The sequence below is a fragment of the Heloderma suspectum genome, chromosome Z (assembly GCF_057233095.1).
Source record: "Heloderma suspectum isolate Gila_16-S chromosome Z, 16-S_ref, whole genome shotgun sequence".
Classification (NCBI taxonomy): domain Eukaryota; kingdom Metazoa; phylum Chordata; class Lepidosauria; order Squamata; family Helodermatidae; genus Heloderma; species Heloderma suspectum.
In genome coordinates, this window is record NC_139476.1 from 3,446,675 (window position 1) to 3,469,875 (window position 23,201).

A 23,201-nucleotide genomic window follows, 5' to 3' on the forward strand; every position below is an offset into this window, starting at 1 on the left:
GGGAGGCAGTCATTCAGGGAAGCTTTTCCACTGATAGTGGACATCCCCTGAGAAACCCCAGGGCTCCTCAGAAATTCATTTGAAAAAATCCAGAATGCCATCACTCTGACAACAGTCCAAAGTGTGCCTCGGATAGCATTCTGTGTCTTGTTTTGCCTTGCTTTATTTTTGCAAGAAATTACGATGTCTAATTTCTTGTTTTTATTGATTATCTTCTCTTTTTTTAAGGACGTTAAGGGAAAGGAGCAAAGTGGGCTGGCAGCAGATTTAACTAATTAACAGCCTTAGTTTCAAAACGTTAGAATCATACAGAGGTTGAAAATGCACATCAAGATTTCTTGACTTTTCCAATTTTCATGCACTGTTCTATTACTTACTGGTGATCAGAGTGGCCACAGTTCATCCCTTCCATTTTAAAAAGCTGTGCTGTCCTTCCACTGCTGGAATACAGTTTAGTCTTCTGTGAGACATGCTATTTTTCTATCTGGAAGGAGATGTGTTGTCTTTTCATACTGGAAGATTCAAACTTGCAGCCCCCCAGTCCCCAAGAGTGGCACAGCCCAGGAAAAGCTGTATTGCTTGTTTCTGACTGGCTCTTAAATGTTTAACAATTTAAACATTTGCTAAACTGCAACAGGGTGCAATTCTAAACACATGCCACTGAACTCTGTGGGACTTACTTCCAATTAAAATATGCATAGGCTTGTACTGTGAGTTCTCACCTGTCTTATCGCTAAACAAATTGTAATAATAGCAACATAATGACCACTAGTGAGGTTTCTTCCCCTGCCCACCCTCCTGATCAAAAGACTATGGCAGCCTTCCACTGTTGCTCAAGCCTGCTATATTTGTGTTATCCAGGGGCGGGCTGAAGGTAGACCCAGACCTACTGGTAAATCTACAGGTGATTTGCAGTAGATCAGCAAGGGGTTCCGATTCCCAACCCTTTAACAACAGTGATCACAAAAAGCCCTTTGTTCTCCTAAATTAGGCTGCTCAAATCAAGAAAGCTTGGGGGTGGGGGAACAGGAGTAGATATGTGCGTAAGCTCCAGTTTTGGAACTGAAAATCATTTCCTGTGCTTCACCATCAGCACTCTAATTTTTTTCTGACTTCGCTCCACACACACATACATGCTGTGTAAAAAACCTGAAACTTTCCATAATACTACATGCATCTGATGAAGAGCACTTACAGTTGGAAAGGGCTTATTTCACAGCCATCAAAAAGTGTGTGTGTGGGGGGGGGCGGTAAAGATGTTGTAAGAGAAGCTGGTGATAGTTATCCAGGTGCTAAGACAGACAATTCAGTGGTGCGGGAAAAGATGAAGGTGAAACAAAATAGATCTTGAAACTAAAAAATATATATATATATGAAGCAATGTGTATGCAACTCTTACTGTGCTGTGGGGAACTTTCAACAGCAGGGCAAAAGGGAAGGGCCCCAAAGAAAAGCATTACTGGTGAAAGGAATTTATTATTATTTCTATACTGCCTTTCTTCTCAAAACCATCAAGACGGCGCCACAGCAAATCAGATCCTACCAGCCACTGTGAGTTTTGCCATGCCGAAGCATCTATCTTGTTCACACATGCCAAACATAGAGAAAATGTGAGGAATCTTTCTTCTGACTTGAGCCAGCTCCCTAGTGCCTAAATACACTGCAGAAATCCTCCTGGCAGGTGGAGCAGTTCGGACAAACTGCTCGTGCGTGCAGTCCATGCTTTACAGACCTTGTACTGTTTAGAAAGCCTGTCTGAACTGAACTGCTGCCGCTCAGAGCCCTGCAGGCCTCAGAGGCGCAGCTGGAGCTGTGCCCAAGTGGAGGGAGGGGTGCTCAGTGTGGCTTCCGCGGGCACCCGTGTGGCTTCTTCAGCACAGGGACAGGCCCCTGCTCACAACTCAGTCTTGTGCGCACACTGAAACTGCACGCTCAAAGCAATTATCGCAACTTTGTCTCCCCCTCTCATCTGGCAAGACCCCTCCAGTATCACCAGCCTGATCACACGAATTGCAGCAGACAAGACAGCTGATGGATGATAAACCACCAGCGAGATCGCTAACCAAGTGCAGGGGGAAGAAGTAAGAATTGTTTTGCAGATTGAGAGTCTTGAGGGAAGGAAGGGAGAGAGGAGCTGGGAAACAAGAGGTCAGGCTAAGCAGCCAAGTGATTTAAACAGAGGCAGGAGGAGGACTGCAAATGGGAACATGCTTCTTGGCTGCAGTGACATCAGTTTAATGCGCACATTTATCACTGCAAGGAAGTGCACAGAGGGGGCTCTTCCATTTACCCTCCTGCCTCTATGAAGAGAAACACACGCAAGCCTTGTGTGCCTCTTCCCTCAGAAATCCTCAAAACATGTATACTGAACAAGTCCAAACACAGCTCCCCCGGCCACAGTGAGAACAGGGGAGACAGACAACTTGTTTCTCCCCAAAGAGGGTTTGCCACAAAACAATAGAGATGTGTTTAAACTGGGCTGGTAATCACTTCTGAGGACTCCTGCAGAGACCCTCTGCCGCTAGTGAAAGAAAAGCACAAGAGCAGAGATGTCTGGAAGGGTGCACAAGGCAGATGCGGTCTCAGAGCAGCAAAAGGGGAGAAAAAAAAAAACTTTTTAATCACCAGTGTCCTGGTCTGCAACGGAAGCCATATCTTGCACTTAGCTAGACCGACCCTAACAACACTGACTCCTCCCACAGCTGCCCACACAAGCCGAGATGGGGGCAAAATCCCCCATCTTCCACCCCCTTCTCCCCAATGCATGAACTGCAGCAGAGGGTATGTTAGCATTCGCCCCTGATGCACTCCAGCTCCTCACACCCACAGCCCTGGCCAAACCAAGGCCAGTGGGAGCAAGCACTCTGCCATAGCCCCCACTGCTGTTCAAGCGCAAGGAGTGGTTTAAAGAGAGCTTTGCCCATATGGGTGGCTCATGCGAAGGGCAGGGTGGCCAAAACATCTGGAGGGCCACAAGTTGCCCAACTGCGTGCTAATGGGGAGGGGACGTTTTTCCAATCCGGGTCTGATCAGGTTGCCTGTCCCTCTGTTCATGGAAATGGAGGTTCTTGGCTTTTAATAGCTGTATATTGTATTTTTAAATGTTTTAATCTTTGTAAGCCACCCAGACAGCTTTGGCTATTGGGCGGTATAGAAATGAAATAAATAAACCCTCGAGCAGGGGTTGGTAACATGGAGCCTACGGGTGCACCTGTGTCCCCCCCAGCCCCACAATGCACCTGCCAGACCCCTGTGGCCCCCTCCACTTCCAGCACATTCTCCTCTCCTCTGTCCACACCCGCCACTGGTAGGCTAGCTAGGGCCCAACAATTCCGCTTCCTCCTCTTGCCGGCTGAGCTTCCTGCCTTCCCCTCTTCCTTCTCTGCTGTGGCCACTACTGTCCTGACCATTCTGCCGCCTCCTCTCCCCTTTTTCCTTCCTCGCTTTGCTGGCTACATCTCCCGCTGCTGCAGCTACGCCTGGCCATGGCCCTTGGCTCACAGGGCCTGTGGGAGGCAGCGCCGGGAATCCTTGTGCTAAAGGAGAGATGGATGGAGGCGGCAGGCTGGGAAGAAAAGATGCGGCTGCACACCCGGTTTCCCGGGGTGAGCGCTATGGGGAGAGAAGCATAAGCAGCATTTTTTTTGTATTTCTGAGTATTTTATTACGTGAAATGAGGGGGGTTACTTTGCTTGCTCTCCCAAGAAAATGAGTGACCTTCTGTGCATGCAAGAATGATTTTGCCGGGAGTGGGTGAGTGAGTGAGCAACTGCTGTGAGAGAGAGAAGGAGAGAGAGAGAGAGACTCCCACCCTCAAAAACCCAATTGCTCCTTCTTTGCCAGGAATGAGTGGGTGAGTGACCTATTGCTGTGTATGTGTGTGTGTGTATATGTGTGTGTGTATATGTGTGTGTGAGAGACTCTGAAAAACCACTCCCCAATAATCAGTTGAATGGGGCTATCCAAGCTGTACACTTTTAAGGCAGCACTTATTTCCCTGCCCTCCCCTGTGTACTTTCTGAGCCATGTTGCTGAGCCAATTTTGTGGTGGTGCCCACAATGCTTCCCCAAAATTCCACATGTTTCCATGAGCTGACAAAGAGTAACTCATCACTGCCAGCCTCCTGACTGTCTGCCCAAGGAATGGGTGGGAAGGGAGTTATCTCTCCCACAAACAATGTGAGGGTTTCTTCTGAAGGCTCCCCTGACTACAGTTGTCCAGTACTTTGCTTCTGTTTGTGCGAACACCATCTAAACCTTTGAATAAAGGATGTGGGGGGAAACAGCCATAGTCCTATCACTGCTAGGATTAGCCTCTGCTTGGCAAATGATAGTTTAGGACTGACCGTGATCAAGCAGACATTCCTCGCACACCCTTCTCCTTGAACCTGACCCAACTGCTGCAAAGATAGCTACATTCCACAAAAAGCAAAACCATGGAGTCTGCTTTAAAAAGAACAGCCCTATAAGCTTCCCACCCCACCCTCACCGCACCTCCTTTAAAGCTCGGGGGTCTCTGAGCTGCCGTCTCCTGACAGAGGAGCACTTTCCCACTGGTGGACAGAGAACGAGCCACAGAAAGAATATGCCGCAGGCAAGTCATTCTTCAGTGAGCTCTTCACCGCAGCCACAAAGCACGCACCACCCTCGGCGCTATAAATCAGATGGTTAGTGAGGCAGAGAAGAGAAAGATCATGGCAACCTGGACACCTCCAAATCCAACTGGGTCAGGAGCTGGCACTTCCTGCTCCAAGAGAGCAGCCTCATCCCCCCCGCCTCTGGGGACCTGCCTGGGTAATCACCCAAAGCAAGCAAGCTGATTAACCAAACAGGGAGAAGCAAGCAACCCTTGGAAGCGGCAGAACCAATCTGTGAAATACATTCTGCGAAACAATTATTTTTTTCTTTTGAAAGTAAGGGGGGCATGAAGGCTGAGAATTAGCAGAGTTCTCTCTCCTTGTTAAAACTGCCTTGAATGCTGGATTTCATGTATCAAGGGCTCTGTGCTACACTACACACTCTCGGCAGCCTAATTCTACCCTTTGGAAATAGGTGCTGAATTGCTTCATTTATTCTGACTGGGGAGTTTGCACAATCTTGCATTTGAGGCAGAGAGCTGGGGGGAGGGGGCAGGATAGACAGAATACTATCGAAAGGGGCCATTGGAGATGGGCAGAAGAACATCTGCATGAAGAACCCAATGGAAGCATCAAAGGCAAACAGCTCCACGTGCAGGGGTTAGTCCAATGCTTTACTTATGTGTTGCCATGTACACGTTTGGAAGACACAGGGCCACACCAGATGCCCCTGACTCGCTGCAGCGCTGGGCCTGCCCACTAGCCATGCTTTGGCACCACAAATGCTGCTGGCCAGAAGGCAGCACAGCAACGTATTAAGTACAGCTGTAAAGGAGAGGCTCAGATATTCCTTCATCCATGTGGCAGTGTATGCCTACGGGGGGGGGGGGGTATTTCAATGAGGGGTTGAGACAGCCTTCTCCAACCTGGTCCCCTTCAGATTTGTTGGGCTACAACAGCCATGCTGCCTAGGGATAATAGGAGTTGTGGTCAAAAACATCTGGAGGGCACCAGGTTGGGGAAGGCTGGGCTAGGGGGACCACACAGGAAGCCAGCTGCTGCCTGTTTCTCAGCTAGTGGGAAGAGGGATTCCCTACCAGGTTGGCCAGCCTGCCAGTCTGCTGCCTGGAAAAAGGTGGGGGAATTACTTGTCCCAGGACAAAGCGGCCAGTGGGATTTAACCGGGTTGGGAAAGGGCTGCTGTAGGCTGTACTCACAGCAGGGTGTGTGACTGGGACCCAGGCGTCGGCACCCTCCCCTGCCAAACACACAACCTTTAATGTGGACTAGGGCCCATGTAGGCAGGCACCTTGACAACTATCATCTACCCAGAGGATGTCCACTTAAAGGATATATGTGCAAAGGGGAAGGTTCCTAGAATACTGACATGAAGGCCTTGAAAAACAACCCGGGGGGTGGGGGGATGGCTTGTCATTTGTGCGGGGCATTCACATCTCCGTCCTCGCCCAAGCTCCACACCTGTACCATAAACTACTGTTAGCAACTAGTTTCCTTAGAGGACTACTTAGAGGCCAGCCCTCCAATCATGGTCTGCCAGTCATTTGTTGCCAGAGATGATTTTGTCTCCTGCCTGGTAATTTGGAGAGAGGGGGGTTGCACCTCTTAGTTGGCCAGATATGGCTCAGGGAATTCCAGCTGCTGCTCCCTACTCTGCAAACCAGGGCCCGTGTGTGAGAATGCTACAGGGGGTCAAAGGCATTAAGGAATTATTATCTGAAATAATAACCACTTGTATTCATGTGGCTCTTACCCATCAGTCAGCCCAAGACCACCCTAGGAACGGACTTGGCTGCTTTAGAAACAGGACAGGCATTCATCCTGGAGCAGAAGATGCTCAAGCAGAGATCAGTGATGGAAAGCTTGTCAAAGAGGTTGGGGGAGGGGGGGCAAATAGGGAGAAATGAATGCTACTTGCCCGGAGCACATAAAAATGGGAGTCAGGCAATGCAAGGGGGAAATTGACCTCATTCTGTATTGAGATAGATAATTTTAAGGCTTCTAAGGAGCAAATGGGAGATAAAAATGAAGCCATGAAAATATAAGACTGAGGTAGCACAGATGTTATCATCTCCCAGCGCCTGCGACTATTAATGTAATAGGGAGTATAAGAAATTGCTCTCATCCACCAATTTCCAGTCACAGTTTGCCAAAGCAATAGCAACCTTGACATGCAGAGGGGAGGAAAATATAATGCCAAAGAGCTTCCATGAGGAAATTGCTGCTTCAGCAAACACATCCTTAAGAGAGAAGCGGAGGGGACCACAGCTTGGACAACCTTCTAAATGCCTGCTATCAAGGAGGGGCTGTTTCTGCAGAATCATACTGGCTGGGTTGTTGCAAGGGCCACAATGAAGAGAACCACACGGAGGGATCTGTGCTGACTTTTCCTACCTCCTCAGAAAGAAGAATCAACCATCCTGCACCTTACCACTTACGTTCCTCCCTGAAACTAGGCAGGAGTTTAAGAGTTTCCATGAAATTCATCCTCATTCATGTAACCAAGGTCTCCCTGATCCAAGACCAAGAAACTCCACTAGCTTTCTCTTATGCACTTCACCAAAGCAGAAAAATTACAGAAAGGATCTACCTTCCCTAACCAGGGGCCCTCCAGATGTGTTGGACTATAACTCCTATCATCCCCAGTCAGCATGACCATGAGGAAGGCTGAAAAGCATGGCTTATGAGTTGCCGACATGATTGGCTTCATGTTCACATATCATGCACCGTCCCTCAACGGCACCCAGGGTGTCACTGCAGCCTCCAACAGAACCATAAGCACAGGGTTAAAGGACCTGAACAGCCCCTGTGCTGCCAGAGGGCATGCATGCTGTACCTGGCAGGGTGTACCCAATGAAATGTGTTCTGAGGCTCAGCCACTGCAAATACACCCACCCGCCCATACCACGCAGAGCCGCCCACCTGGAAACATGTTTTCATTAAGCGCTGCTGCAGGAGGCAGGAGATACTGTACTCCCCAATAGGAGCAATGTCACAGCTCTTGGATGGTAGGCTTTACATTAACACAATTAAGAAATTCCACTACAGTACTGTCTCCTTTAAAGCTACAGTTCAGCCTTGAGAAGAGAAGACTGAGGGGAGACAGGATAGCGCTCTTCAAGGACTTGAAAGGCTGTCCCAGAGAGGAAGGCCAGGATCTCTTCTCCATCATCCCAGAGCACAGGACACGGAATAATGGGCTCAAGCTACACGAAGCCAGATTCCAGCTGAACATCAGGAGAAACCTCCTGACTGTTAGTGCAATACGACAATGGAACCAATTATCTGGGGAGGTGGGGGGCTCCCCCACACTGGTGGTATTCAAGACGAGGCTGGACAGCAATCTGTCAAGGATGCTCTGACTTGGATTCCTACACTGAACAGGGGGTTGGACTCGATGGTCTTGTAGGCCCCTTCCAACCCTACTATTCAATGATTTGATGATTCTACAGGGACCATCTATTTAAAGCACCTGTGAGCAGCCTACAGGCCGCGTACAACCCTCAGGCAATTGGCTGGTGGCCCACAGGTGCCCAGCTGCTGGCACTGTTGAATTAAGGATGCTGCCAACGAAGTCAAGCCAAATCAAGCACTCCCTTATGATCAGCCCTCTGAGAATAGCTGCTACAGCATCTGCTAGAACGGCGGTGGGCAACTTGTGGCCTTCCACACGTTTTGGCCTACAACTCCCATCATCCCTCACCACTGGCAGTGCTGGCTAGGGGCTGCTGGGAGTTGTCAGCCAAGACATCTGGAGGGCCATAAATCACCCACCCCTCTGCTAGAAGCTGCTATAGCAGCCATGCTCAGGGGGCTGATCAGAGAAAGCACAGCTGCTATAGCATGTAGCAGAGAAAGGCCAGCATCTATTTGGCGCTTCATAGAGGGAGGAGGGATTTTCAAGGGATAATCCTTTAAAATGGGGAGAGGGAGGATTTAAAACTCCCCCTGTGACCCCATAAAAGTCCCCTCCCTGGTGCTAGGAAGTTTAGTAAAAAAGGATTCCAAGTGTTTACTGGAAAGGGGGGAAGGAGGGGAGTGGTGGATCCACTCTCTTTACCATCCTGACTGCAAGGCAGGCAAGGAAGTTAAAGGCATTAATGATCACCTGCTGGTGTTAAGTGAACCTGAGTATGAACCCCAAGAGAATCACACTTTTCAAATGTCTAGTCCTTAAGAATATGGAGAACAAGACTTAGCAAGTGGAAATTGAACCTACTGATGGCTCAGAATGAGAAAGGTCCAGGTGGGGCTTCTCAGTGGCCATGGAGAGAAAATTACTTCACACCTCCCTGCTGTCCCCTCCCCAAACAATTCCAAGTATCCCACAAGACCCTTCTGCAGTGCCGTCAGGGCAGCAATACGTCAATGGGGCAAGTGTCCAGATCTAGCACTGCAGACACAGTGGTGCCATTTAGAAGCCCTCGGGGAGGATGGACTGGTGGACCCCTCTCTTCCTGGGCTAAATGAAAACTGGACTTGGCCAGCAAGCTGACAGGCCCCTGAATGGCAGCTAAAAGAGCTGATGGATCAATCTAGAGCACTGCCCAGAAGTGAGAGATCAAAATGGAGTCCCATTACACTCCCCTTAGGTCCTCCTTGACGGTGTAGGTGAGGGCTGCCAGCTGCTTGCCCCCAGACCAGATTTGGCTCCAAGGGCCACTGGTTGTCTATGCTGGCATATTGCTGGATTCTGGGAAGCCAAAACAAGCAGCATGATGCCACAAAGATTATTTTTTTTAAAGGGTGGGTGGGGAGAGTCCACGCATTTGGTGCTGTGTAGCCCTTCTTCAGGGGATGATTTGATACCAAATGCAGCCACGCAAAAGAGCATTCAGACAGGCACAGCTGCCTTCAACTCCCAAGTTCCAATCTGATTTCGGCTGAGCTGGAGTGGACCTTTTGCATCTAAAAAGGCAGGTGTGCCTTGTTGAATTTATATCTAACATCAGATCTTCCCCGGAAAGGTTGTACATCCCAAAACACACAGGGACCTTGACTATTCTCAATAGAGATTAACACACAGTTGTGCACACCTCTTATTTATAGTTTCATATTGCATAGCTGGACCTCTGGAACAAGGCTGACTGAATTTGGCACCAAAAATATGCAAGGGCACATGGGGGCGGGGGGGGGGGCGCAGAAAGAACCATAAGGCAAATACACAGCTAATAGGAGTAAGACAAAATTACTTGAGGATTAAAAAATAAATAAATAAAAAAACAGCAGGCTAGGAAACCTTCTCCAAGTGGAAACAAATGGATTGGGGGGTGGGGGGGACAGAGAAGAGTGGTAGCATCTCAGCGCTCTCAGTGTTGTGGCATTATCGCTGCATGACAGACTCAGTAATGAGCAGCCAAGTAACGTTTGGATTTGAAGTAATGCAAAAATAAAGTTAAGCACAGAGTAAACAGCGAGACATTACCTGTTACTTATAGAACCAGCCTTGCTGTGCGAGAAGGGATTTTGTGACAGGGTTCCCACTGCTGTCTTCTGTGAGGGTTGGAGTGGTTGAGGGGTGGGGAGAGAGAAAGCAATTCTAAGAGCTCGAATCAGAAACAGCCAGGCGGGCAAAACAGATCAGCAGCCACACTCGACTCAGTGCAGAGGAATGGAGAAAAACCTCTCAAAACAAAAAGGAGAAAGCCTCGCTGTAAGTCAGTTAACAAACAACCGGGCTGAGGAAGCATTTCCAGGTGACCACGTTCATGCAAGAAACCAGAGACTCTGGCCTATTGGTCACGATTCACATTCTAGAGTCAAGAACTCCCAGCGCAATACACTCGCTCCAGAGGAGACGTCGCTGAATGTTTTGTGAAATGCAAATGTTCTCAGCTACCTGTAACCTGGCTTTGCAAACAGTTAACAATGCAACCGTCTTCTGCCAATTATCAGAAAAGTGAATGCAAACAAGGTTGCTACATGCTGCATATAACGTATGTCAAACTGAGGTGCCTTTGGCTCTCCCTGCCGACAAACTTGGTGAAGTTCAAAAGCTCACATCTGGGGTCCTTGTTAGGACCAAAAAGAGATCCAGAAATGCACTTAGACCAACTTTATTTCTATCACTTCCCCTCTTTATACATCCTTATTATTTGGAACCAATACAACATCCAGTGCCTACTGGAATGACTGTTCATCCAAGCATGGACTATGCTCAAGAAACATGCACACACAGAGTGCTGCAAAGAGAATACACTCATTCCATGTGCTGGCCCTTAGCTGGATTCGGAAAGATGGCTTATGTGGCAAATGGCATGCCCGTCCATTGGTACAAGTCACTGGTACAAGTCCATTTCTGCCTTTTAGCCAAAATTTCCTATTTAGCTGTCAAAACACAGCCATGCAAAACCTCTTCCTCCCTCAGCTTCACATTAATGCAAACTAGTGCCAATAAACAACTACGGAAACAAAGACTTTGTTCAATAAATATCGCACAGTGATCTGAAGAACATACTGCTACCATCAATCTTTATTTTGTTCATAATCTCTCGTTTGTCCTCATATCTCCCCCAAACCCCTGTTAAACAAGCCATTCTTCTCCACTTTTTACAGGAACCAAGGGCAAGAGAGCCAGTGTAGTGTAGTGGTGAGAGTGACGGACTGGGAGCCGGGAGATCCGGGTTCTAGTCCCCACTTGGCCATGGAAGCTCACTGGGTGACTTTGGGCCAGTCACAGACTCTCAGCCCAACCTACCTCACAGGGTTGTTGTTGTGAGGATACAATGGTGAGGAGGAGGATAATGTAAGCCGCCTTGAGTTCCTTGCGAGAGGGAGAAAGGCGGGGTATAAATGCAATAAATAAATAAATAAAATAAAGAGGCAATGAACCACTCGAGACTGAGTTAGGACATGAATGTCATGTTCTCCCAGGTCACATCCAGAACACTGCCCACTGAAGTGCTCTGGTAACTGAACTGGCGACAATGGTCTCACTGCTTCTGCTCCCTTGGAACTCTGCAGACAAAATTCTCAGCACCTCCCGAACTATCATCCTTAAGAGGAGGAGGAAGAAAGAGCCACAACAGCATTCTCCTGAAGTCTGCAGCATGTATATCTAGGAGCATGTCTGTAGACATGCTCCTAGATGTACATGCTAATGCTCCATTGCATCAGTGTTTTAGAAGACCTACTTATGAATTCTCTCAGGTACAGTCTGCCTGTGTTCCCAGTTGCAAACTTTGCACCTTTAAATCTAACTGTTGAAGAGCCTATTTTCTGTTAATACTCATGCTTGTCCAGCAATTACGGGGGAACTGGCTTCTAATGAGCCGATCATTAAACTCCCCTTGCGTACATTTGTGAAGTGCAGGCAAATCGGGTCCTGCCACAGTTAGCAGCACCATTGGCCCAGCGAGTTATTAGTGCTGTTTGCTTTAGGCTTTTGTGTGATCACTCAACTGTGGGTAACTCAAGAGCCCATTGGCACAAGTTGTCCTGATCACTGGTAGGAGGTGAAATGGAAAAGACTGCCTATTAGATTTCTGGATGTTTTGAAGACATAGGAGGAATTCCACTGGGGAAGGGAAGAATGGAAATTTCAGGAAAAGATGAAATAAATGCAGCACCTACCTGTTTAAGAAAACCTAAACTTATGACTTCATGGACATGAATATATTCATGTATAACTTCAACATATAAAATGCCAATGTCTGGCATATTAAGGAATATCAATGGTTTTGTTTCAATAAAAAGTTACAAAATATATCCAGTGTTAAGGAGTCTGGAATACCAAGCGTATCTTTGTTTATGCCAGTGGGGGAACTACGAAAAAGTACATCAAAGCTGAAAAGAGAAGCTGTTGTCACTGCAATGAACTAAAGGAAGGTTTATTATCTGGGCTTAGACACAGTAAGTAAACCTCAGCATGGTCACACAGAAACAGAAGGATGCTCTTTGTTTTAGAGGAACATGCTCAGAAAATAAGGCACTATATTCAACTAATGTGGCTATTCAGTTACTTGCTGAAGAGTTCAATGCTATCTTGTCACCACAGACATTAAGGCTGTACTCCTATGCACACTTACCTGGGAGTAAGCTCACTGGACTTGGTGGGGCTTGCTTCTGAGTAAAAAATGCATAGGACTGGGCTGCAAGTGTCATAGTAACTGCAAATAAATAAGGATAGCTCTTTTTGCCTATTAGATGTATAGCCTGCTCCATCCCCCAAAATAATGTACCATTGAAAATAATAGCATCCCTCAATTTCTCTCATCAGAATCAGTGTCTAAAAGATTCTTATACTCAACTTTCTTCATAGATTTCATGAACAGGGAAGATTTCAAGAAATTAAAGCAAGCTTCTCAACTTTTTACAGGCTAGGTTGAGCGAGGGGGGATATTTTCAAATGCATCAGCTTCTTTCACTTGATGCAGAAGACAGTGCAGTCCGAGGCATGCAAGACGAGCTGGAAGCTGTGTTGTACAAAGGCCTTGCCACCCTGGATGCTTGGCAGACTCTTAGGTGGCCCTGCTGGCCCAAAGGCCTGAGGACGTTTTGTCTTCTGCATCATTTGAAAGCGCTTTTATAAACATCAAGTCCTAAGAGTGGTGCTTGCTTAGTAATTCAATCAAACATGGTGGCAATGCAAAGGGCCATGGACGGTGCTAACTTAGAATCTAAGAGGCTCACAGCGCAGGCTGGCTGCGTCACAACATTACGTGAAAACACTGCTTTAAAAAGTATTTCACTCATCCATCTGAAAGAGAAAATATGTAATGAGGTTCTTCCCCATGCCAATATCCCACGTCCTCCGGTCTTTCACATCTTGTGGGGGGACATTTTCTCCCGGTGTAACTTTTTCAGTCCCCCCCACCCCCCAACACAGACAAGCCTTCAAATCTTTTAGGTAAGAGATAACCCTGCTGGATAGTAGATAAAGCTCAGTGGCAAAACAGCATGATAGATTACTAGCTTACGGGTGAGGCTGGGTTTAGATGTGGGGAGCGGCAGAAAGCAAAGTCTGCAATCTGAATAATTTCCCCATGTTTATTCAGCTTCTATTAGCGAGGGTGGGTGGGAAAGACATACACGGCACACCGAAGCACCCTCGCCCCGCCCATGACAACTAGGGGTCCTGTTCAAAGAGACAGAGGGGTGGAAAGCTGCTTCCCAGTGGCGGCCCCTCTGAGGTGGCCTTGCCTTCACCCAGAGAAGCGCAGATGACTTGCAGAACAGGTGTGAAGTCTCTCTTATGTGAACCAGGTGTGGGAAGCCTGGGATGGGGAATGAGACAAGCAGTGTGTGTGTGTGTGGGGGTCCTCTGTCCGTTTCCCTGGCTCCGGAGATGTGCAGGTCTGGACCTGACAGCTGGCTGGCCATACATGGTAGCATGGCAGTGAGCCCCAAGGGTGTTGTTGCGTCAAGGGATGGTTTGGCTCAAATGGACCGCTTGCACAGGAGCCCCTTCCTGGCTTTCGGGCACCTATGTGAGCTTCCCAACTCGTCTCCTGTGAAGGGTAGCCTCATGCTCCTTGCCAGGCGCTTTGCTGATGGCCCTGAAGCTCCTGCCTGGCACATTGTCTCCTCTGCTCCTGTGGCCCCAGGAGTGGGGGGGGGGGTCAAGAGCTGGCTAGGGGCTCAAGCTACTGGTGTGGACCTCGGGGACCTGTGGCTGGAAAAGTAGGGTCCAATGGTACTGGAGGACTGGTGGATTCCTCAGAGTTGCTTGCAGGGCTGAGGGTTTGCTGTTCCCCCAGTCTTAATCGGAAGAGACCCTCGATCTGGATGGGACTGAACCTTGGCCTGCTCCCATCAACGTAGCTGACAAGCTTGTATGAAATTGTGATCAATCTTCATGCCAGCTGGGAATTATGGGAGTTGCAGTCCAAGACATCTGGAGGGTGCCGGGTTGGGGAAAGGCTACTAATGTGCTGCTGCAGCCTTTCAACTGATCCACGGAAACTGTGGAAGCCAAACCAATACAGCCAGTCCGTGGAAGAAATTCCTTAGCAGGTACATATAGAATGGGCTCCCCAAAGGTAGAAAGCTTGAAGAGCCAAACCTCCATGCTGAACATACCAGGCCAACTAAGAAGTATGCAACGTGGGGCGGTAGGAGACATGAAACGGAAAGCCTGTAAAAGGAAGCGCCACTTGCAAAAAGAGAAGCGAAGAAACAAGAATGGGGGCATCTTCTTCCACTCTCCAACTTCCCTCTCCTCAGAGTGGCTCAGAAACTCTCCCCATCGGAGGTTGTTCAGTAATTTCACGCTACAACACCCGACAATGTAAGCACGGAGCCGCAATCTAAAGCCGCCACTTCCCAAATGTCACTTGTTTGTGAACACATGGCTAAGCCCAAAATTGCTTTTAATATTAGAGCAGTTGCCCGTTGGCACTGCCGTAGTTAAAACTCTTGTCAGAATTGCCAGGACAAACTGCCATTTTCTGGGGTCCACAACAATAAACCAAGAGGTGTTGGGCTGCAAAACAGCGAGCAAGGCCACAACACAGACACGATCAGTGTCTACATTCTCCAATTAGAAGATGCATTTAGACGGGTGGTTTAAAATAAATAAATAAATCTAATGTACTCAGACATCATTCAGACTCCAGCCTCATCTTCACTTCAAAATGGCGTCTTCGGGTTACAGTTTCTCCTGCATGCTTCACTTACACCAGTGAGTCCCCAAAAATCTGATCGTGAGACACACTCTCACATCCCCCAACCCCTGCCCTAATTAAAATGGAAGCACACTTCACACGTATTACCAGAAAAGGTTTACTTTTAACTTGTGTAAGAGCAAGAACAGAGTTTAGGAACTACTGACCTACACTAATGAACCGCTATATTGCAAACACACTGTATGGGGAAAGCTTGGGTATCTCATTCTCCCCGCCCCCAGTACAACCTCTTAAAAACCACTGTGCCTCTTACAGGCCTACAATTTGGGCAAACAACCAAGGTCAAGAACCAGAAGGAGAGTGTTTGAGCTTCAAGTTCCAGATGGGGCAGAGCTTCAAGATGACCAGTTGTAGACCATCTAGTGTCTTCTAGATGTTTTGGACTAAAACTCCCATAATCCCTATTGGTTCTGCTGGCTGGGGCTGGTGGGAGTTGTAGTCCAAAACATCTAGAGGACACCAGACTTTCTACCTGCTCTGGACTGTAAAACTGCAATCCTGCCTTCTCTCCATCCCCCACCTTTTTTAAAGAGCTAATAAGAAGAATGGCATCCCCCACCCTGCCCCACCCCAGCAATACCTATTACATTGGAAGGGTGGTAGGCTTTCAAAACAAAAATCAAACCTTCTTCAGACAGAAATTTACCTGAAGACCTTGGCACAACTCAGATGGACTGTCACTTTTCCAACATGGTCACTCTGTCAAAATGCTCTTGTTTGAGGGGTGTGCATGTGAGAGAGAGAGCATGCAAAGAAAGCAGTAGACCAGAGATTGTGTGCACCTGCACAAGACACCCTGTGTGCTGCCCCTTATGTGGATTTAAGAAACTAAAGTCTGCACTATTGTCTCTCTCTCTCTCTCTCTCTCTCTCTCACACACACACACACACACACACACAATACACTGGGGTATACTGTCCACTTTTTCCAGTTCAAGGAGAATTCCAGGGGTGAAAGTGGAATTGCGAATGTGACACCAACAGGAACTTCTGGGCCTGGTGCGCTATTTGTACTCAGACCCACCCATAAACACTGCCATGTGATGGCCCCTCTGCACCTCCCTCCCCCCACCCCTCAACAGGTTCACAACTCACAGATCCTACCCTGGAAACGTTCATCTCATCAAGATTTTGCAACAAGGGCTTGATGTTCCTTGCACAAAAGGAGTCCAAACCTCCACTCCTTATTCACTTCCTCAGTGTGAGCAATACATAGAGGCAGAGCACCCCAAGGTAGGGGTCACCAACCTTTTTGGCCCCTGGCCACATTTGGGAATTTGAGAAACTGCTGTGGGCACCACCACAAAAGGCCTAATTATTGGGATGCCACTTTGGTGTCTACCTGTTGCATCTATGGATCTTAGGCTGCATCTTAAGCAGTACCATACGGCTAATGCTTCTTTTAAACATATGTTTTGGCAATGCCCTGTAGTTGCTTCTTTTTGGGAAGGAGGTTATAACACAGATAAATTTTGTACTGGAACAGTCTGTAACATTCACTGATGTACATGCTCTTTTAAATTATTAACCTGCTTCGTGGAAATTAACAAATGATCAGCGTAATGTGATTCTCTGTGCCCTTTTGACAGCTAAAAAGACTGCTCCAACAACACTGGATGGATAAACACTCACCTCCTATAATGCAATGGATTGAGGACCTTACAATGCTTTCAATATTTAAATGGGTGGCATGTAGATGCCACTTTCAAATGAATACTTATTTGGATATTTGGTCTGCTTTTATTGAAGCTTATGCATAATTGCTAGAAAACTGTCTGCATTTCATATGCATTGATTGCAACAGATAGATACAAATCCACATAAGTATATTTAAAAAAGGGAAATCAAAATTTTGTTTAAAGGTTTTGTGGGTGCCTATGGGCACCACACTGGGGACCCCTTCACAGGGCATCATTCAAGATGCCCACAGGCACACACTGGGGACCCCTGCCCCAAGGATTTGTTCAAATGAAATAACACTCTGCGTGACACTGACGGTTGCTGGCTTCTACAGGGGAGAAAGGACTCATTTTGTGGACAAGAGCTGAAATGGAAAGATGCACCTGAGGAGAAAGAATCCTTGGGCACCTGTGACAGCGGGTCCAGTTATCCAACAGCAGGTTCAACTTCACGAACAATACATCTCATTCTAATGCAACACTAATAAGCAACATTCATACAGAGCGACCCCCTCCCTCGCATATGTCAAGCCAGCATCTCTACCAAGCCAGGCAAGAGATCCAGGAAGGTGGAGGAGCCAATTGTCAAGTACGACAAGTTGAAGCGATTGATGTCCCTCGTGCTCCAAGCTGCGTGTCTATGCCTGACGGAATTCCTATCAAGCAGCCACACATCTCCACCAAGTTATGTCAACAGGAATGAAAATTGTCAAGATTTATTTCTGTGGAATTGAGGGAAATTCATATTTGAGCAAGCATGGAGAGTTCAGATGTCAAGAACCTGTCAGCTTGTAATATCCCTGGCTCCCAAGTTCCAAGACCTAGGGCCAAGAATTTGGGGGGGGGGGAGAATGAGGCAGGCTGAGTGCCTTCCATTCACTGATAGGGATGGGCTGCTTCATGAAAGATGGGCTTGTTCTCATGAGAAATGCCACGTTCAAGCTCAAGTAGTAACAGGACATGGGTGTTTGCATCTCTGTGGGGCAAAGAGGGTTTTGAGCACTGCAGAGTAGATGGCATCGACCAGATAAAGACCAAGGGGGCAAGAGAGAAGATAAAAGCTGTTGTGTCTTCATCTGCTTTTGCCAAAGAATTGGAATGCCAAAGGAAGAGCATGTTCAAGGGATGCCACCTCCTAAGTTCTACAAGAGCTGCTCCTGGTGATTAACAAGCAGGGGGAAGAGGCAGAATAGAGAAGCCTTCCGACGCCTTCAATTCCTCAGAGGAAAGGCAGAGTATAAATGCAATTAGTTAATGCTTCCCATACAGCATGGGAAGACCAGCTGGCGCAAGGAAAGTTTTCAGCCGTGTCCGCAGCTACAACTGTCATCGCAAGACAACCCCCAAACAAAGAAACGGTATGCTGGATCTTGCCCCTTTGGGAACAGCAACCAGTTTGACATGTGTGCAAATGGAAGACATGAACATAAGCAACATTTCTAGAAGCCCAAAGAGACATGAACTGTTGGTTACAACAGCAGGAAGATAAACTCCAAAACAGATGCAAGCCACAGCTTGGAAAGGGGACTGGGTATCACACACTGGGAGCACTGGAGACAATGCCGGTGCCCTGTAAACCATGGTTTGCAAATTGGGAGCCAGACCACAGGAACACACAGTCCCTTCCCTCTCCAATTTCACTCCTTTCCTTTGTTTGCCTTGACAGCGTTTTAGCACTAGCCTCTGCTAACCATGGTTACCACTAGCCACATTTTCCATCTGAACCATATTTGGGAACGAGAATTTGAAGTGGAGCTGCAAGCTTAAGGTGAGAGAGAACCTAGGCAGCATTAACCATGGTGCTGATGCTCATGAAGCCATGGTTAGGGTCAACACAAGACAGCAGTAGGGAATTGGCCCCAGACAAGGAAGAAGGAAGCACGCCTAGCTCCCAATTTGCCAAACCATGGTTTGCAGGCAACCAACATTATTTCTGCCCCCTGCATCATTCTTGCATTTCTCCAAGCACTGCCTGAATATGCCTGGGCATTTTCATTGGCATATCCAACCAACCAAAGCACCAAGATGCAAGAACTTACTTGGGTGGCCATCTTGCCATAGTCGATCCATCGCAGTGTGGCGAAGTTGGTGGACTCTGCGCAGTTGAACCCATGGTTGAATCCTGCATGGTAGCCGTAGGGAAAAGTAATCATGAATTCTCCAGCTTCTTGGGTGATCTGAAAGCAGGGAGGGAGAAAAAAAGGCATCACTGTCAAGCGGGCAGGAAGCAGAGTTCAGCCAAGGCAGCATGTTTTATAGACAAGACATAGACACACGCTTTAACAGCCCTGCTCCCAGAGAGCAGTGTGCAACTGATTATACTAACAGAGGTGCGAGGAAGAACCTTCGCACTCAAGCACACACGCAGGGCTGGCTGTGGTGACCATGGGCTCTTCCAGGATTCTCCAGATATCCTCGCGTGGCCTGTTCTGGCAAGGCCGCCAGCCCTTCCAGCAGTATGGTTGTGCTCATAGAGTTCTCATGACAGCACACTAATGCTGGGAGGCAACAGCACGCACGCAGGCGCATGCACACACACATGCCAATGTGCAACATAAAACTAGGCCAGCATCTTTTTCCAAGCATCTAGTGCCAGAGTCCTCTGCTGAGTTAAAGACACAGAGCACACGAAAGGTCACCAGCCACAGAAATCCTGCCATCGCTTGGGGCGGGGTAGGGATGGCAGCACTGAGTTCGCCCTCAAGGGGGGGGATTTCTCAATTTCGCTGGCCATGGCTAATGTAACACAGTCCTCTAGTGAGCTTGATAAGCCTTGGTGAGCGTTCCAGCCTCAGGGCTGCAGCTGAGGGGTGCGGGGAGAGATCTCCTTGTAGTTACACAGCAATCCTTGCCTCCACCTCAGCGCCAGGGCTGGAAGGAAGACTGGAGACAGTTTGGCTGGTGGTCCACAGGACAAACAACCGACAATAGCATGCAAGCAGGCCTTCTCTGTACCCACCCTGCCACGCATTGTTCGGGAGGCTGAAAGTGCATCGAGTTTTAAATACATCTTCAAGATATATCTGCTTACACAGGTTTTCCCTGTCTTGTAATGGGTTATGATACTGCTCCGTTTTATGTGTCTTGTTGTAAAGATTTTAGGTTTTTATTGTATCTTTGTTCTTCCATTGTTTTTATATTGGTTTTGTACTGTATTCTGATTGACTGATTGATTGATTGATTGAGAATCCTTTAGAGATCTTAGGATATTAAGCTGTATAAAAGTAGCATCTAAGAATGAATGAATGAATGAATGAATGAATGAATGAATGACTTGCCAAGGCATGTGAGTGCCCGTGCCCCCCTTTTCCAGCCCCAAACTTGGAGCGGAGAATCATCCTGGACCTCATGCACAGATGCAACCCAAGGTCAGGGGCAAAGTGAGGGAAGATTCACGGGGACCACAATTTTTGCCTTGGCTACCAACCAAGTCCAGCCAAAAAGAGTGGACCTCTGCCCCAGGACCACTCCCTGCTAGTCCTCCAAGTAGAAACCCAGGCATGCGTGGCCCAGGTGCTGCATGGATCCGAGTTGCAGTAAGCTCACAATATAGGCCTATTTGTACTGCAAGGCAATCAGATACTGGAGAAACACTGTACTTCCAATTACCCACAAAGGCCCATGCAACAATAACTGTGCTTTCAGCTTTTTGTGCATTCACAAAGATGTTTTTTTCCTTTTCCCTCTAAATCATTCACCCCTTCACTTAAATTACACATGCGAGACATCTAAATCAGAAAAACCAAACAGGGAAATGAGAGTGGGACAAACATCCACAGAATGAGATTAGAGAGATGGGATGTCAAGCACCGATTTCATATCCTGCCCATTTGCAACAGCACTGAATTTACACACTATTTGAGAGCTAGAACCCGCCTCTCTCACTCCTATAAATGTCACCAGATCAGAGGGGCTTGGGGAAAAAAACAGGTCCTTATTCACTACGTAACTGGGGAGCCAAGGTCATAAAACATCTGGCTTAGCACAACTCAGAGGGAAAAGAGTTTACTTTCTCAGATCATTTCACTTGTGGAGGGGCGGAGGCATAAAACAGAGGAAGTTCACGTTTTCCCAAACATCTCCACAGAAATGGAGGACTCTCAGGTCAACACACAAAAGAAGGTCTTCTACAGATCTCCAGGTATAACTTGGACATTTGCATGGAAGCTGTGAGCCTTTTGAGGAGTATCAGGTCTGCCAAGACTCGCCTATAGCTCACATGCAATATAGCAATCATGAACTCATTTTCTGGGTGTGGATCCTTATGTAGCCAAAAAGGGCAACACTCGCATACAAGAGGCCAGAAGAACCTAGGAAGCTGCCTTATATTGAGTCAGACCCCTGGCTCATCTAGCCCAATATTGTCGACACCGACTGGCAGCGGCTACAGCCCTTCCCCAGGGCTTGGGGGAACTGAATACTTGCGGGGGGGGGGGGACCCAAACACAGCCCAACAAGGACTGAGGATGCTTAGTGGCCACAGAATGCTGGGTGATTGTTGGAGGGGAGAGGAACAGAAATGTGGATGGAATGGAGTATCCTAGGTAGGGGCATGGCTAGCTGGCTGGCACCCCGAGCAGGAGCACTCCACACTGTGACGTTTTGTGGCAGACCCCACCTTTGTTTTTTTATAACCGGAAGGAACCAAGGCTGCAAGGACTAGGGCTGGAAGCAAGACTGCCACAAGGCAAAGCAGCCACCTCAGGAAGCAAGCTCTAGACAGCATTAGGGTGGGTGGCATGGGATGGCAACCAGATCTGAGCTATGGCAGGGCACAATCCTCAGGAAGCTCTCCCGCACAAGCCCCACTGAAAACGAAGAGGAACCGCAAAATCCCACCTGCCATCTTGCATAGCTCCACTCGTCTCGAGAGGGTTTGCACAAGCACTGTGCCCTATGTGTGAATCAGCAGAAAGAGATGCCACTGAGATTCTCCCCCCACCACACACACAACTAGAATGTCTCGGGCCAGCGCCAGCTAGAGAACCACCACATGCAGCAGGCAACATGCGATGCCACTGCAGCTGCTGGTTTCTTGTTTTCTTTTAAACCATCGGGTTTAAAGGACAAAAAGTGACAGAATAAAATACTGACAGGCCTCACTGAGGGGATGACATCCCATCACTTTCTTCTTAAGTGGAGGGCTTCGCTCAAAAGAAACTTTGCGAAGGACAGCCATCCTCACTTGGCATCCCCCTTCAGGACAGCCAACCTGACAGCAGTGCAGCACGCTTTCCCTCCCTCCCCCCTCCCTTTTACAGGTGAGAGAAGTTCTTCACCTGGCCTCTGGTGCCCAGCTCCACTTGAACCTGTTCATCAATCAAGGCAAAGCTGCAGATGGTTAAGCAGACAGAGAGATTATGCTCCTGTCAGGAAATCTACATCCCGATGTCTTCATCCTGAGCCCCACCATGTACATCCCTTCCCACATTACTGCTGTCAACATTATCCTGCCAATACATTAGAAGAGCGCTCCATCTGATGGATAGGCCCGGGTAGAAAAGTAATAACTATTGAGGAAAAGCCAGTGCTGGCTGCCACTCACAGTGAAAAGCCCCGAATTTACTGACTTCTGCAAGGCCTTCTCAGAATAAATGGAAAAATCAATAGCGGATTACAGAAATACACATTTTAATTATTAAAAGGCTTGGGTATTGATCTGATTCCTTTCGAGAAGTAAATACCATTACTAAGATTTATAAACGCCCAGGTATTTGTCCAGCTTGAAGCCTGCCAGGAATGTTGATGAAGGGATTCCAGACTGCACTTCCAAAGGGAGGAGCAGAGATGCCCCAAGAAATGGCGGCCGCCTTGAGCTGGGGTGGGCCAGCTCACGCCCAGGCTGCTAATGCTGAGGAGGTCCTCCTGCCTCACCTCACCACTGAGTGCGAGGAGCCTCCGAGCAGAAGAGGTGCTGCCAGGAAAGTAACTTCCGTTCCCTGCTGGTGGCCCACATTTTCCTCAAGACACCCTCAGAACGCCAATGCCCACCCCTCTCTTGCCTTCAAAAGGGGGAGTTCTGCCTTTAGAGAGTCATCAGAGATTTTCAGGTCTCAATCATCACACCATCTGTGCTTTTAAACAGGATTCTGTGGCATCTTCACACAAAGTTAACGGAGAGAGGAGAGGTCCTGCCCTATATTCCGTGTGAAGGTTGCAGCCTGGCTGACATTTACTCATTCTGACAAATCCAGTGTCAAGGAAAAGTAGGCTAACACAAAGAAGCCTCATCACAGAAGGTAGAACACCCTCTCTGGCGTGCAGCAAGTCAAAGAGATCTTGTTTTCATACTCTTCCCCGCTG

General features: G+C 48.0%; 1 protein-coding gene across 2 annotated transcripts in view; it reads right to left on the bottom strand.

Moving 5' to 3' along the window:
• The window catches only part of KDM4B (lysine demethylase 4B), a 187,789-nt gene that overhangs the window by 75,639 nt on the left and 88,949 nt on the right, over positions 1-23,201 (bottom strand). For both annotated transcript variants that reach the window (XM_084825635.1, XM_084825637.1), the window contains exon 8: positions 18,938-19,075. In XM_084825635.1, the coding sequence (XP_084681761.1) occupies positions 18,938-19,075 (138 nt within the window). The remainder of the gene's footprint in view (positions 1-18,937; positions 19,076-23,201) is intronic.